Below are 15,055 nucleotides of genomic sequence, written 5' to 3' on the forward strand. Positions count from 1 at the left end.
GGGCACCGATGGAAGGAGGAGGAAAGCCTTTTCTTGTGAGGTCGCCCGACCTCGACCAACTGTCGTGTGTCTGTCTTTCCGAAGGTTGCTGCCTCAGCTCTGCGCCTTCCACTTGGCTTTTGCGCATGTCGGGGGTGGAGGGGGGGGGGGGGGGGGGGGGTCCATGCCAAGCAGCCGAGTACAAGAGGTTGTAGCCATATAAAAGTAATTTTTATAAACTAGCATGATTTTTTTGGGTTTGACCGATCCATTCGCTCGTGGATACTGAGAAACACTGCTTTTATAACTATTTATACTCGTGCATACAACCAAGCTGCATGATTTTGTCCCGTTTAAATTGTAACATACATACGACCAAATCTCGAACATCTAGCCGTGCATACGTCCAAAACTCATGTACACCGGGAGGCAACGGACGGCTCCACTGAATGATGGGGCCTTCTCGGCGCCAACCAAAGAGTTCATGATTCTCTCCTCGTCTGACGAAGACAACGCTCATCACTGACAGCCCCGAGACAAGGCAACAAGGAGACCACCCGTGACCCGTCCCACTATGCCACTTCACCGCCTCTATTAATTTTTGGTCATGGGAAATATGTCCTCCTATGGACTAGAATCTACAATCTATACCATGTACTGTTCATGTAAGATAATCCTACGAACTGTGCAATCGAGTCTAAACAGAAATTTACAACGTCACTTAACGATGGAACTACACATACATTCAAACATCAATTCGGTGTCACAGCCATGCCAAACAAGAAACTCAGATCATTGGTGGAGAGCAAGTCTATGAATGATCATAGTATCTATATATCCGCAAGTCCTTATGGGAAGATGGTGGATTCCGCAGTTACTAGTACGCATGTCACTGCTGCCCCGGTAAAGTTGCTTCACCAATAATGTCGTCCAAGCGGTTTCTTCTGCCTCAGCTGAAGAAAAAGAAAACGCATAACATCACAGAATGAACATGTAAATTACTGCCAATGAGAAACTAATTTGAAGAGAGAAATTACGTCGCTGCTGCGGCCACACTTCTTCTTGCGGCAGTTGGTAGACCTCGGCGAGAGGCGTGCATAGCACCTAATTTCATCGAGAACGAACGAATCAATGGCGGAGCAATATGGCACTGAACCGATCGAGATTGGAAAACAATATATATATATATATATATATATATATATATATATATATATATATAGGGCTATAGGCACGTACTTGCGGCAGATCATCTTGTTTTCATTGTAGCTGAGCGCAAGCGTTCGGAGGCCGGGATCGACGCATGCGTAGCCGGTCCGCTGGTAGCCGCCGCGGAGCCCGAGTGCGAGGTGCAGGGTCGACCCCTTGCCGATGCCGTAGTCGGCCAGGGTTCGCCGGCCATCCTCCTCCTCCTCTAGCTGCTTCCCGGCGAAGAGGACAGACGGTGGCTGATCGCCGTCGATTCCTGCCTTCCGCTGGATCTGGGCCTTGACGCTGTCCACCGTGTTGCTGCTCTCGACCTCAAGCGTGAGAGTCTCCCCGGTGACCGTCTTCACGAAGATCTGCATCGTCGTGGGCCGTCAAGGTGGCGGCGGTGTGATGTGCGTAGCGCTGCTCCGGAGACGGCGGCCGCTACGAAATACTCCTATATAGCGATCGATCGGAGGAAACGGAAACTCGGCCGCTACGGAACTGAGTATGCCACGGTAACGGAACATGTATGTGACCGGCACGGATATAGAGAGAGACATAATTCCAAACAAAATATCTCTACACTCTAATTAATTCATAAGTTCCTTCTGGCTAGATGCAAGTTCATGCTGCAAGTCGTAGATCATTCCATGCATTATCGTAGCAACCCAGTCTGTTACGATTTCCACCTTTGGGTAATTCGCTGCTCCCTAGTGCTACGTGTCCTGTTTATCGGAAGTCAATTGGCTGGGTCGAAACGAACGAAACAGCAACAATTGTTCATCGGGAGCCAACCGGCTAGATCGGAACGGCCAAAACCGCGTCATGTTGACCGGGAGCCAACCCGTTGGGTTGGAATGGCCGATACGGGGTCATGTTCATTGACCCACTCCCTCATTGGCTGGATTGTGGCGTACCGTAAAACGGCCGAAACGGGGATGCGTTCATCTAGCAGCAACCGACTACGGTCGAAACGGGGTCCTCTATTATTCATCCACCCCCAACTGCCTACGGCTTCCACACGGTCCTGTTTATCAACCCTCAACCGACCGGGGTGTGGCGTACCACGGCGCGTCCTCCTCAATCGATCGGGGTCATGTTCATCCAGCGCCAAGCTATCACGGGGTCCTGATCATTCGACCCCCACCACGGCATACACACGCGCAACATCAAGGGGGGCTGTTTATCCACGGCTAACCAACTGGCTCGGTCAACTCATCATGTCTCGCGCAAAAGGGGCTCGATGCAACTGGCAGCAGGTCTCAACTAGATTTACGTATCACGAGCGCGAACATGAGCAGCTCTTCGCAATCAGCCGTCACGTCATCGCCGCCTATTTTGGCTTATTTTTGCGGCGATGACGTAGACTCTTTGGACGACTAGGAATAAGATGGTGATAGAGAAGGTTTTCCCGAGGAAGGCGTCTGACTCCCTCTTCAAATTCCTTGCTTTCCTGCAGCACTGGCACCCGCTCTCGAGGTAGCGTGATCGTGACCGATTTGGATTGATGATGGATGCGCTCCTGGCTTCAGCGCGTCGACTATCTTTCTCGTAGTGCCGTTATGCGGACGCCACTAGGTGGCCTTTTCTTTCTATTTCTTTTATGCTTTCTTGGCTTGATTGTGCTGTGGCCCCAGCCGTTGTATGCTCAGTGCGGTTGAACTTAGATTGTATGGACCGTTGCTTTATTTATGAAGCGCGGCGAAAGCCTATTTCGATAGAACATGAGCAGCTTGGATTCCTAAGAATTTCAGATTTTTTGTATTTTTTAATTACTATTCACCGAGTGTTGATGAGCATGGGACCCATTTTGAATTATCAACATTTTTTGAAAAGGGACGCTTTATTACTTAAAAGGTTTAAGCATTAAACTCAGCCTCTGCATAACTAAGATGCACACAGCCACACAAAGTCCTCTGCAAGAACGAAAAATAGATAGGCGGAATACAAAGATAGAGTCTGTATAACGCCTAAAGCGGAGGTGGGCCAATCCTATGATCATGTTGCCACCCATGTTGGATAAAAGTATCCCTCGCCGTATCCTCCAATCGTGTACACACCTCCGTAAATAGGTCTCGATTCTCCACGCGTTGTAGAAAGGACCATAAACGAAGAGTCCCGGTACATCTGTAGATAACCTGCATTAGAGAAGTACTTTTATCGTTAAAAACCTTATCATTTCTACATAGCCAAAGCGACCAAATAACGGCTAGCGCTCCCACCCTAAGAAGAGTTCAAACCTGTGATCAATCCCATGTAACCAGTTGCCAAATACATTGGCAACACTACAAGGAGGATACAAGCCAGAAGCTATCTGGATGACTGACCATATAGACCGAGCCAATTTGCACTGGAAGAATAAATGTTTTATTGTCTCATCATGATGACAAAAAATACATCGCGGACTTTCATGCCAATTCCTCTTGATAAGGTTATCTTTAGTAAGAATGACTCCGCGACGAAGATACCATGCAAATATTTTATTTTTAAGAGGTATCTTCATCTTTCAGATCTTCTTATTATTATCAACTGGCACATCAGACTGGATTAACGCTCTATACATAGACTCCACTGAGAATTTTCCATTCTCATGTAGGTTCCATCGAAATACATCAGACCATGTGACAATTGCACCGTGGACAACTGTTGAAGCAGGATGTACCACGATTGGAGTCTAGGTCCAACTAAATCTCTTCTGAATGTCACATTTGGCAGAAATGATTCCATTACAGTGGCAATAGTATCACCCTTGTGACGCACAATGTTGTATAGAGCCGGATATTGTTCCCGGAGTGTGGCATTTCCTAGCCGCTTGTCCTCCCAGAATCTAATTTCTGAGCCGTCCTTAATCCAGAAGGATCCATAGGAGAAGAAATATTTCTTCGTAGCCATTAGAACCCCCAAAAGTGAGAATCCCCAGGCTTCCAGTATACTTGGGATACCGCCTTGGAGCTCACATATTTCCTCCTCAGGAGGGTTTGCCATACACCATTTTCGGTCAGTAATTTAAACAACCATTTGCCAAGGAGGGCCCTATTCTTAACCTCAAGGTCATGAATGCCCAACCCACCTTGGTCTTTGGGACGACAAACCACACTCCATTTAGCCAGTCGATATTTCTTTCGCTCGCTATCTCCTTGCCAAAAGAATCTTGATCAAAAATAATCCAATCTATGTAAAACTCTTTTTGGCAACTGAAAGAAGGAAATCATATATAGTACCATATTACTTAGTACTGAGTTTATGAGGACCAATCTTCCACCTAGAGACAACAATTTACCTTTCCAACTGCTAAGTCTTTTTTGCAGCCTCTCCTCGACATGTTTCCATTCATCATTTGTGAGTCTCCGGTAATGTATCGCTATCCCCAAATATGTGATCGGAAACTGGCCCAACCCACATCCGAACAGTTCAGCGTATAGGTGGGCCTCGTCTTGAGCCTCGCTAAAACAAAATAATTCACTTTTATGAAAGTTGATCTTCAGACCTGAGAGTTTCTCGAATACTGATAAAATTAATTTCAGATTTCTCGCTTTCTCGAGGTCATGATCCATGAAGAGAATCGTATCGTCGGCATATTGAAGTATAGAGAGACCACCATGAACTAGATGACTTACTACTCCATCAATTTGGCCATCAACCTTGGCACGCTCAATCATGACCACTAGCATATCCGCCACTATATTGAATAGCATGGGCGATACCGAGTCACCTTGTCGCAATCCCTTCTTTGTTTGGAAATAGTGTCCAACGTCATCATTGACCTTAATGGCAACACTACCTCCAGAAACGAAGCTATGGACCATAGCGCACCACTCTGCAAAAAATCCTTTCATTCTGAGAGTCTGTTGAAGAAATGGCCATTTGACTTTGTCATACGCTTTTTCAAAGTCTATTTTGAGTACCACCCCATTCAACTTTTTCCGATGTAATTCATGGACTGTTTCATGAAGGATAACAACTCCATCTAGGATGTTTCTTCCTTGCATAAAAGCAGTTTGTGAAGGACGAATCACATGTTCAGCAACCGAATTTAGCCTAATAGTCGCAACCTTCGTGAATATTTTAAAACTAACATTAAGGAGGCAAATAGGTCTATATTGTTGTATCCTTTCAGCCTCATTAACCTTAGGTAATAAAATAATCTCACCGAAGTTTAAGCGAAACAATTCCAGATGGCCAGCATGTAGGTCGCTAAACAAAAGTAGGAGATCCGACTTGATAACTTCCCAGAAGTTCTGGTAGAACTCAGCTGGAAAACCATCTGGACCCGGGGCTTTGTTGTGCTCCATTAGGAAAAACGCCTTTCTAACTTCCTCCTCGGAGTATGGGGCTGTTAGAAGGTCGTTTTCCTCATCAGAGACCTGGGGATGTCATTCGTTCGGGACTCATCCATTGAGAAGTTACCTTCCTCTGGGGCTCCGAACAGATTTTTATAATAATTAGTGATATAAGATTTAAGTTGCTCATGTCCCTCAATCATGCCCTCATCCTGTTGTAGGGAATGAATAATTTTCTTCCGGTGTCTGCCATTGGCAACTCCATGGAAAAATCTAGTATTCGAATCACCTTTCAGGATAAATTGAGAGTTACTATGTTGGTACCATTTGAGTTCCTCCTCACGCAGCATGCTAGCTATCTGTGCATTCGAATGACTCTTGATCTCGATGTCATGCTCAGATAGAGGTCTAACCTCTGCCAAGGCTTCTAATTCATCAATGATAGACGAAAGACGAAGCTTCTCCTTTTTGAGGATACCCGCAGTGTGCCTAGCCCAACCACTAAGGAACTTACGTAATGCATGAATTTTGTTGTTCCATTTGTGTATTGAGGTAAGCCCGGCAACCGGTTTATCCCACACCTTCTTGACCATGTCATGGAATCCATCCCGATGCAACCAACCCAGTTCAAACTTGAACTAGCGTCTGTGCTGCGGTCGTGGCAATCCAGTAGTTAAAAGGATGGGTGTGTGGTCTGAGATAGCCTCTATGCGAGGTAGAGCGCGTACAGAAACCATAGGGAATCTAGATTCCTAGTCGGTATCCATTAATACGCGATCTAGTTTCTCATATGTCGGTTCTGGAAGACTGTTCGCCCAAGTGAACTGTCTTCCAATCATGGAAACCTCTCGCAAATCTAGACTGTCTATGACAGCGTTGAAGAGGAAAGGCCAATGATTATCAAACCTACCTCGGCTTTTCTCATTTGGAAATCGTAGCAAATTAAAATCCCCACCGATAAGAATGGGGTAGGAATTCTCCTTCGCCAGATTAACCAATTCACGGAGAAAATCAGCCTTGAACTCATCCTGGGCTGCTCCATACACAGCGACGAGGGTCCATGTGAAGTTGTCAGCTTTGTTCTGGATATGGAGTTTAATGTGGAATTCACCATCCGAACTAGCCAACACATCCATAGTCCCCGTGTTTACGCCAAGTAAAATGCCCCCAGAACGACCTCGAGGTGGCCGAGAAATCCAAGTATAGTCTATCCCGCCAGAAAGACGATTAAGAAGACTTACTGAGAAATCACGTCTCCCCGTTTCAGATAAAGCCAAAAAGTCTAAATTGTGTTCCCTATTACATTCCGCAATGAATAGATGTTTAGCCAAGTCACCAAAACCTCTGGTATTAAAGAACATGCCATTCATGAGGAAACAATAGGAGATTTAGAAAATTTCGCCCTCCTAGAGGACTTACGACATTTTTTCGAACGGTTCGACTTGGATTTACGACCGAAAGCTGTAAGCTCAAGCAATGAGCTAAGCCCGGGTTCCTCCAAGCCCACGTCCGAAATCACCCCTACTACATGAGCGAGTAGTTGACCATCTGATGTGACATTTTTTTTGAATTATCAACATAGGAGGAAAGCAACGATTTTACTCCAGGCTCAGCTATACCCGCTCGTGGTAAATTCAAAAAAAATTTAAAAAATAGGCATCCAAGTTGCTCATGTGCGTGCAATTATTTTTGTGATGTTTGGACACGTGAGAAGCGCATGCAAAAATAAAAATCACTTGTCTGAGAACCCTTGTTTTTTATTCGATGGTTGAGATACAAATTGACTTCTTTTTTTGCGAGGTGATACAAATTGACAATTTGGCCGAACCGAGCTTAGGTTCGACAATGCAAAGAGTGGGCCTTCCCAATTGTCGTAGCCACATCAACACACTCCGCATAGATAGCTAGTTGTTGTAGGGTCGCGCGCTAGGTTTGCCCCGTGCACAAGTTTTAATGACCTTCACCCACAAAAAAGAAAAAAGGGGTAATGACCTTCAGAGTCATCATTCGGTGCATTGGGCAGCCATGAAAATTGGGATCGCCTCAACCAAGGCAGCTGCGCAAGAGAAGAAAAAACACCCCACCACCAACATACGCTGCGCACGATCACCGCCGCTGCACTGAGCTAGCCTAGCCTAGCCAAGATGGCGTCGGCCGCCTCACCCATGCCGCCGTGGGTCATCCTGTTTAAGAGGCACATCGTTTCATCAACACGCGTATCATACATGTTCACGGGCTAATTAAAAAAGAGCACGCATGGCCATCAGCATGCTCCAAGGACGTCTAGGGCCGGCCAATCCATGTATATCACTCCTTAGAGTGAATAGCAAAAAACTACCATATTACGGGCTATCGTTCCCAAAAACTACCGCTTTTTTTAATTTTTCAAAAAACTACCACAAAAGTGGCTGGCTGTTCCAAAAAATCCAAGTGGCCGAACGGTTAAGTTTTAACTGGGGTTATGACATGTGGGGCCCGCTCGTCAGGGTTTTGTCGGCCACAGTGCTCACGGCGCGCGGGTGACGGCCGTTAGGGCGCACGGGCCGTCCCGACCAGGTCAAACGGATCCGGCCTGCCCTCACTCTGTCTTCCCCCTCTCTGTCTCCCTCTCTCTCGTGCGCGCCTCCCTCTCCGATGGCGGCGGTGGCAAAACTAGGCGATGGCGGCCATTCAACGGGTGGAGGTGGAAGGGGGGATGGAGGCGGCGAGTTCTCAGAGGTTGATAACTGGCTGGGGAGTGGTAGCTTGCAACCCAGCCGGCGGCGCCGTCGCCACCGCAGCGGACACCACAGGCTGCAGCTCTGATGCAGGCTCCTACGCCACAGGCTACACCGCCGTCGCCTGATGATTGCCAGTTCTCGCTTGAGTACAGAGCACTGAGGTCTCTTGCTAGCGCTGTGCAGGCAGATCCGGCCAACTCCCAGCACTGGGCCTCTGCATTTGGAGGGGTGGAGTAAGTTTTTTTCCTCTTATGAGCTCCTTCAACAGTTTCTGCATTTTTGCTTGTTCATTTCAAACAACATAGCATAATTTAGTTAGTTTTTTTGACCAAACCCTAGGTTGATGCTGCTGTGATTCATCTTAGAACATGAACATGCACTGAATAATAGTTGAGCAAACACTCTGTGGCATGTTTTGGATGCAACAGTATCACTTAGCACTGAAGGATTAGTTAGATTTAATAGAAATGCATGGTGGATTCAGAGAAGCATTTGTTGGATTCAGATTCCTTACTGTACTTTATAGTTAGTGTGCACTGAATTTTTGTAGCAAAAAACACTTAGTTAGTTGGGCTTTTCAAATAACATATTATGTAATGCAGGTTGGATGATGAAATTTGGGAGGTTAGGCTGCATTTCCAGGGCAGAGATAATATGGAAAGGAGGTTTTCTGTTTCAGACATCACATTTCTGAACTTGATAGCACTTACTGAGACTGAAGGCTATGGGTCAGATGACTACATGTACTGGGTAAAAGAACAAGGGATTGGGCAGGAAGGTTTATTTCTTCTGGACAGTCAAGATGCAGTTGAAGAAATGATAGACCACTTAGATTTCACAGTGCTCAATATCATTGTTTCCAAGGTAAATGAAGATAGAGATGTTGATTGTAACAGGGCTCACAATGTTTGTGAAGAACAAATTCCAATAGGCAGTCCAGTGGGGGTCCTGATTTTGGGTTAAGTCTGTCACAAGATGGAGTGGTCCACCCTCTTGAAGTTAATTTGAACACACAACAAAGCTGTAACTTCAACATTTCAGAAGCTAATGGTGGAGATGATGATGGACAGGCTGCTGGTCAAGAGGATGATGATATTGACAAATCATCCTCAGACTTTGAGATTGATAGGGGTGACTATAGAGGGATAAAGATGTCTTACAAGGCTTGGAAGAGAGGTGAAGAAAATATTGGAAATGAAGAAGAAAGAGATGTTGTAGAAGACAGACCACAGTTTGAAGGTGACAGTGATGTTTCAGAGTTTTGGCAGGAGGAGAAAGAGGCTAACAGTGGAGAGGAAATAGTTGTGGAAAAATGCAGGCCTGAGAAACTCAAGCCTGTGAGAAGAGCAGCAGCAAATCCAGGTCCAACTTCCAGAGCTCACAGTCAGCCAGAGATCCCAAAGTTTCAAGATTTTGTACCTGAAGCTGATGAGTATTGCTTCCCTGGTGATGTGGGCATTTTTGACTTAGATGGGGAGACTCCAAGACTACCTTCTGGAAGGAAGAGAAGATTGAAGAAGAAGAAAGAGAGGAAATGGTATGACCCAAAGGTACCTGATGCACATGAGCAGCTGTGCAAGGACCTTTGCTTCACCAATGTGTATGAGTTTAGAAAGGCATTGAGAAATTTTCATGTTAGGACTTTGAGAAACTTTCAGTACCATAGGAATGAACCATCAAGGGTTATTGTTTGGTGCCCAGAGAGGAAGAATGGATGTGAATTTTTCATGACTGCATCCAAAGTAGCCCATGAAGATACATTCACAATCAAGAAGTGCCACATGGATCATAGTTGTGGAGCTTGTGGAGAGAGTACAAAGGTTACTGCTGAATGGGTTGCAGAAGCTGTGGAGGACACAGTTAGATCAAATGTAAAGGTTGATGTAGAGACAGTTCTCAAACATACTAAGAAGAAGTTTGGGTGCATGTACCTAGGAGTTTGGCATATAGGGCAAGACTGATGGTTGTTGATGTTGTGCAAGGTGATCATAGAAAGCAGTATCTGAGGTTGAGGGACTACCTACAATGTGTGCTTGACACAAACCCTGGAAGTAGGTGCATAGTGACAACTTTTGAGGATCCTTTGAACCCAGCCCCCACACCAAGGTTCAAGTACATGTTCTATTGCCTCCAGGCATCAAAAGATGGATTTCTTGCTGGTTGTAGGCCTTTCATAGGTACAAATCAGTGATTTAATCATGTTAGAAATTTAATCAAGTTATTCAATTTTGCCCTAACTATCTCTGTTTATGCAGGACTTGATGGTTGCTTCATCAAGTTATCCACAGGCTAGCAGATATTGGCAGCAACTGGGAGAGATGGGAACAACAATGTGTTCCCAATTTCTTTTGGGATGGTTGACAAAGAGGATGGGCCTAGCTGGACCTGGTTTTTAAACCAACTTAGAGTCTGCATTGGCAACAGCAACCAGTTTGGGAACTACACCATCATGTCTGACAGGCAGAAGGTATTTTCTCTAACTCTGTATTATTCTTATGCACATAGCAATGCTGCTATAGTTATCTCATTACTACCTTATGTAATCAAACAACAGGGCCTTCTTAAAGCAATTAATGAAGTATTTCCTCAATCCCCACAAAGATATTGCCTAAGACACATATATGCCAACTTCCAGTCAGCTGGCTTTAGAGCAGAAGAACTTAAGAAATGGGTTGACAAAGCTAGCTATTCCTTCACTGAACATGGTCACAAAGAAGGAATGGCAGGTTTCAAAGCAGCATGTGAACTAGCCTACATGTGGTTGAATGGCATCCCTAAGGAGTGTTGGGCTAGATATGCAATGGATCATGTGTGCAAGACTGACTTGGTAGTGAACAACCTTAGTGAGGTTTTCAACAAAATGATTCTAGATGTTAGGTCAAAACCAATTAAGACCATGTTTGAAGGGTTGAGGACCAAACTAATGGTTAAGTACCAGGGCATCAGAGAGAAAACAGAGAGCTTTAGGTGGGAAATAACCCCACATTACATGGAGAAGCTTGAGGAGATCAAGAAGTGGGCTAAATACTGTGAAGCAAACATGGCTGGTCCCAACATCTGGCAAGTAACTAGTGGAGAGAACACATATTGTGTGAAGCTTGATGTAGGGAGCTGCTCTTGCAGGAGGTGGGACATGACTGGATCACCTTGCCACCATGCAATATCTGCAATGCAGAAGATAAAAGTTCACCCAGAAGATTATGTGCATCCATTCTTTAAGAAGTCAATGCATAAGGCTGCATACTAGCACATCATCTACCCTGTCCCTGGCCCTGAATTCTGGCCTAACACCAACACACCAGACATAGAACCACCAGTTTTCAGGGAGAAGAAAGGCAAGAAGCAGACAGCTAGGAGAAAGGATGAATTTGAGGTGCCAGCTCCAAAGGATACATCAAGGATGGGCACAATAACATGCAGTAACTGTGGTCTGCAAGGCCGCAGGTGGACAATATGTGGAGACAGACTTAAGGCCAAGTTTATGACAAGGAAAAACTGATGGAGAACGTAGCAGAAATTCAAAATTTTCCTACGTGTCACCAAGATCTATCTATAGAGAAACTAGCAATGAGGGGAAGGAGAGTGCATCTACATACCCTTGTAGATCGCTATGCGGAAGCGTTCAAGAGAACGGGGTTGAAGGAGTCGTACTCGTCGTGATCCAAATCACCGGAGATCCTAGTGCCGAACGGACGGCATCTCCGCGTTCAACACACGTACATCCCGACGACGTCTCCCATGCCTTGATCCAGCAAGGAGAGAGGGAGAGGTTGAGGAAGACTCCATCCAGCAGCAGCACAATGGCGTGGTGGTGGTGGAGGAGCGTGGTACTCCAACAGGGCTTCGCCAAGCACTACGAAAGACGAGGAGGGAGAGGGGTAGGGTTGCGCCACGAAGGAGAGGAACTCGTATGTCTGGCAGCCCAAAACCTCAAGTATATATAGGGGGAGGGGAGGGGCTGTGCCCCCACCTAGGTTTCCACCCCTAGGGGTGGCGGCCAGCCCTAGATCCCATCTAGGGGGGCAACCAAGGGGGGGAGAGGGAGGCCCACCACTAGGTGGGCCTTAGGCCCATCTAAGCCTAGGGTTTGCCCCCTTCCACTCTCCCTTGCGCCTTAGGCCTTGGTGGGGGGGCGCACCAGCCCACCTTGGGCTGGTCTCCTCCCACACTTGGCCCATGCAGCCCTCCGGGGCTGGTGGCCCCACTTGGTGGACCCCCGGGACCCTCCCGGTGGTCCCGGTACGTTACCGATAAAACCCGAAACTTTTCCGGTGACCAAAACAGGACTTTCCATATATAAATCTTTACCTCCGGACCATTCCGGAACTCCTCGTGACGTCCGGGATCTCATCCGGGACTCCGAACAACATTCGGTAACCACATACAAACTTCCTTTATAACCCTAGCGTCATCGAACCTTAAGTGTGTAGACCCTACGGGTTCGGGAACCATGCAGACATGACCGACACGTTCTCCGGTCAATAACCAACAGCGGGATCTGGATACCCATGTTGGTTCCCACATGTTCCACGATGATCTCATCGGATGAACCACGATGTCGAGGATTCGATCAATCCCGTATTCAATTCCCTTTGTCTACCGGTATTGTACTTGCCCGAGATTCGATCGTCGGTATCCCGATACCTTGTTCAATCTCGTTACCGGCAAGTCTCTTTACTCGTTCCGTAACACATCATCCCATGATCAACTCCTTGATCACATTGTGCACATTATGATGATGTCCTACCGAGTGGGCCCAGAGATACCTCTCCGTCACACGGAGTGACAAATCCCAGTCTCGATTCGTGCCAACCCAACAGACTCTTTCGGAGATACCTGTAGTGTACCTTTATAGCCACCCAGTTATGTTGTGACGTTTGGCACACCCAAAGTATTCCTACAGTATCCGGGAGTTGCACAATCTCTTGGTCTAAGGAAATGATACTTGACATTAGAAAAGCTTTAGCATACGAACTACACGATCTTTGTGCTAGGCTTAGGATTGGGTCTTGTCCATCACATCATTCTCCCAATGATGTGATCCCGTTATCAACGACATCCAATGTCCATGGTCAGGAAACCGTAACCATCTATTGATCAACGAGCTAGTCAACTAGAGGCTTACTAGGGACATGGTGTTGTCTATGTATCCACACATGTATCTGAGTTTCCTATCAATACAATTATAAAATGGATAATAAACGATTATCATGAACAAGGAAATATAATAATAATAACTAATTTATTATTGCCTCTAGGGCATATTTCCAACAGTCTCCCACTTGCACTAGAGTCAATAATCTAGTTCACATCGTCATGTGATTGACATTCACAGGTCACATCGCCATGTGACCAACATCCAAAGAGTTTACTAGTGTCACTAAACTAGTTCACATCATCATGTGATTAAGACTCAATGAGTTCTGGGTTTCATCATGTTTTGCTTGTGAGAGAGGTTTTAGTCAACGGGTCTGCAACATTCAGATCCGTATGTACTTCGCAAATCTCTAGGTCATATTATAAATGCTGCTTCCACGCTCCACTTGGAGCTATTCCAAATGGTTGCTCCACTATACGTATCCGGTTTGCTACTTAGAGTCATTCAGATAGGTGTTAAAGCTTGCATCGATGTAACCCTTTACGCCGAACTCTTTATCACCTCCATAATTGAGAAACATGTCCTTATTACTCCAAGGACAATTTTGACCGTTGTCTAGTGATCCACTCCTGGATCACTTTTGTACCCTCTTGCCAGACATGTGGCAAGGCACACATCAAGTGCGATACTTAGCATGGCATACCGTATAGAGCCTATGACAAAAGCATAGGGGACGACATTCGTCCTTTCTCTTTCTTCTACCGTGGTCGAGCTTTAAGTCTTAACTTCATACCTTACAACTCAGGCAAGAACTCCTTCTTTGACTGATCCATCTTGAACACCTTCAAGATCATGTCAAGGTATGTGCTCATTTGAAAGTACCATTAAGCATTTTGATCTATCCTTATAGATCTTGATGCTCAACGTTCAAGTAGCTTAATCCAGGCTTTCCATTGAAAAACACTTTTCAAATAACTCTGCATGCTTTCTAGAAATTCTACATCATTTCCGATCAACAACATGTTAACAACACATATTCATCAGAAATTCTATAGTGCTCCCACTCACTTCTTTGGAAATACAAGTTTCTCATAAACTTTGTATACACCCAAAATCTTTGATCATCTCATCAAAGCATACATTCCAACTCCGACATGCTTACTCCAGTCCTTAGAAGGATTGCTGGAACTTTGCATACTTATTAGCATCTTTCAGGATTGACAAAACCTTCCGGTTGTATCACATACAACCTTTCCTCAAGAAAATCGTTGAGAAAACAATGTTTTTTGACATCCTATCTGCAAGATTTCATAAACAATGCAGTAATCGCTAATATAATTCCAACAGACTCTTAGCATCGCTACGAGTGAGAAAGTCTCATCGTAGTCAACTCCTTGAACTTGTCGGAAAACATCTTAACAACAAGTCGAGCTTTCTTGATGGTGATACTTACCATCATTGTCCGTCTTCCTTTTAAAATCCATCTGTACTCAATAGCCTTACGACCATCGAGCTGTTCTGCCAAAGTCTACACTTTGTTTTCATACATGGATCCTCTCTCGGATTTTATGGCCTCGAGCCATTTATCGGAATCCGTGCCCACCATCGCTTCTCCATAGCTCGTAGGTTCATTGTTGTCTAGCAACATGACTTCCAAGATAGGATTACGTACCACTCTGAAGTAGTATGCATCCTTGTCATCCTACGAGGTTTGGGAGTGACTTGATCCGAAGTCTCATGATCAATATCATAAGCTTCCACTTCAATTGGTGTAGGTGCCACAGGAA

General features: G+C 45.5%; 1 protein-coding gene across 1 annotated transcript; it reads right to left on the bottom strand.

Annotated features, from left to right (window-relative positions):
- Window positions 1–683: 683 nt before the first annotated feature.
- On the bottom strand, window positions 684–1,585 carry LOC123057931 (ubiquitin-60S ribosomal protein L40-1-like). The gene is made up of 3 exons (XM_044480793.1): window positions 1,219–1,585; window positions 1,017–1,083; window positions 684–932 (listed from the first exon to the last, which is right to left on the bottom strand). Exons 1-3 carry the CDS (start codon window positions 1,545–1,547, stop codon window positions 894–896), a joined length of 435 nt encoding a protein of 144 aa, XP_044336728.1. The 5' UTR covers window positions 1,548–1,585; the 3' UTR covers window positions 684–893.
- Between the last annotated feature and the right edge of the window lie 13,470 nt (window positions 1,586–15,055).

This window comes from Triticum aestivum, chromosome 3A (assembly GCF_018294505.1).
Source record: "Triticum aestivum cultivar Chinese Spring chromosome 3A, IWGSC CS RefSeq v2.1, whole genome shotgun sequence".
Lineage (NCBI taxonomy): Eukaryota > Viridiplantae > Streptophyta > Magnoliopsida > Poales > Poaceae > Triticum > Triticum aestivum.

Excerpts from the sequence above, each read along its gene's own strand:
- LOC123057931 (XM_044480793.1), bottom strand. The coding sequence starts at position 1,547 with ATGCAGATCTTCGTGAAGACGGTCACCGGGGAGACTCTCACGCTTGAG. Across the intron at positions 1,084-1,218 it reads AACAAGATGATCTGCCGCAA|GTGCTATGCACGCCTCTCGC; the intron begins GTACGTGCCTAT and ends CGATGAAATTAG. Across the intron at positions 933-1,016 it reads AGTGTGGCCGCAGCAGCGAC|CTGAGGCAGAAGAAACCGCT; the intron begins GTAATTTCTCTC and ends CTTTTTCTTCAG.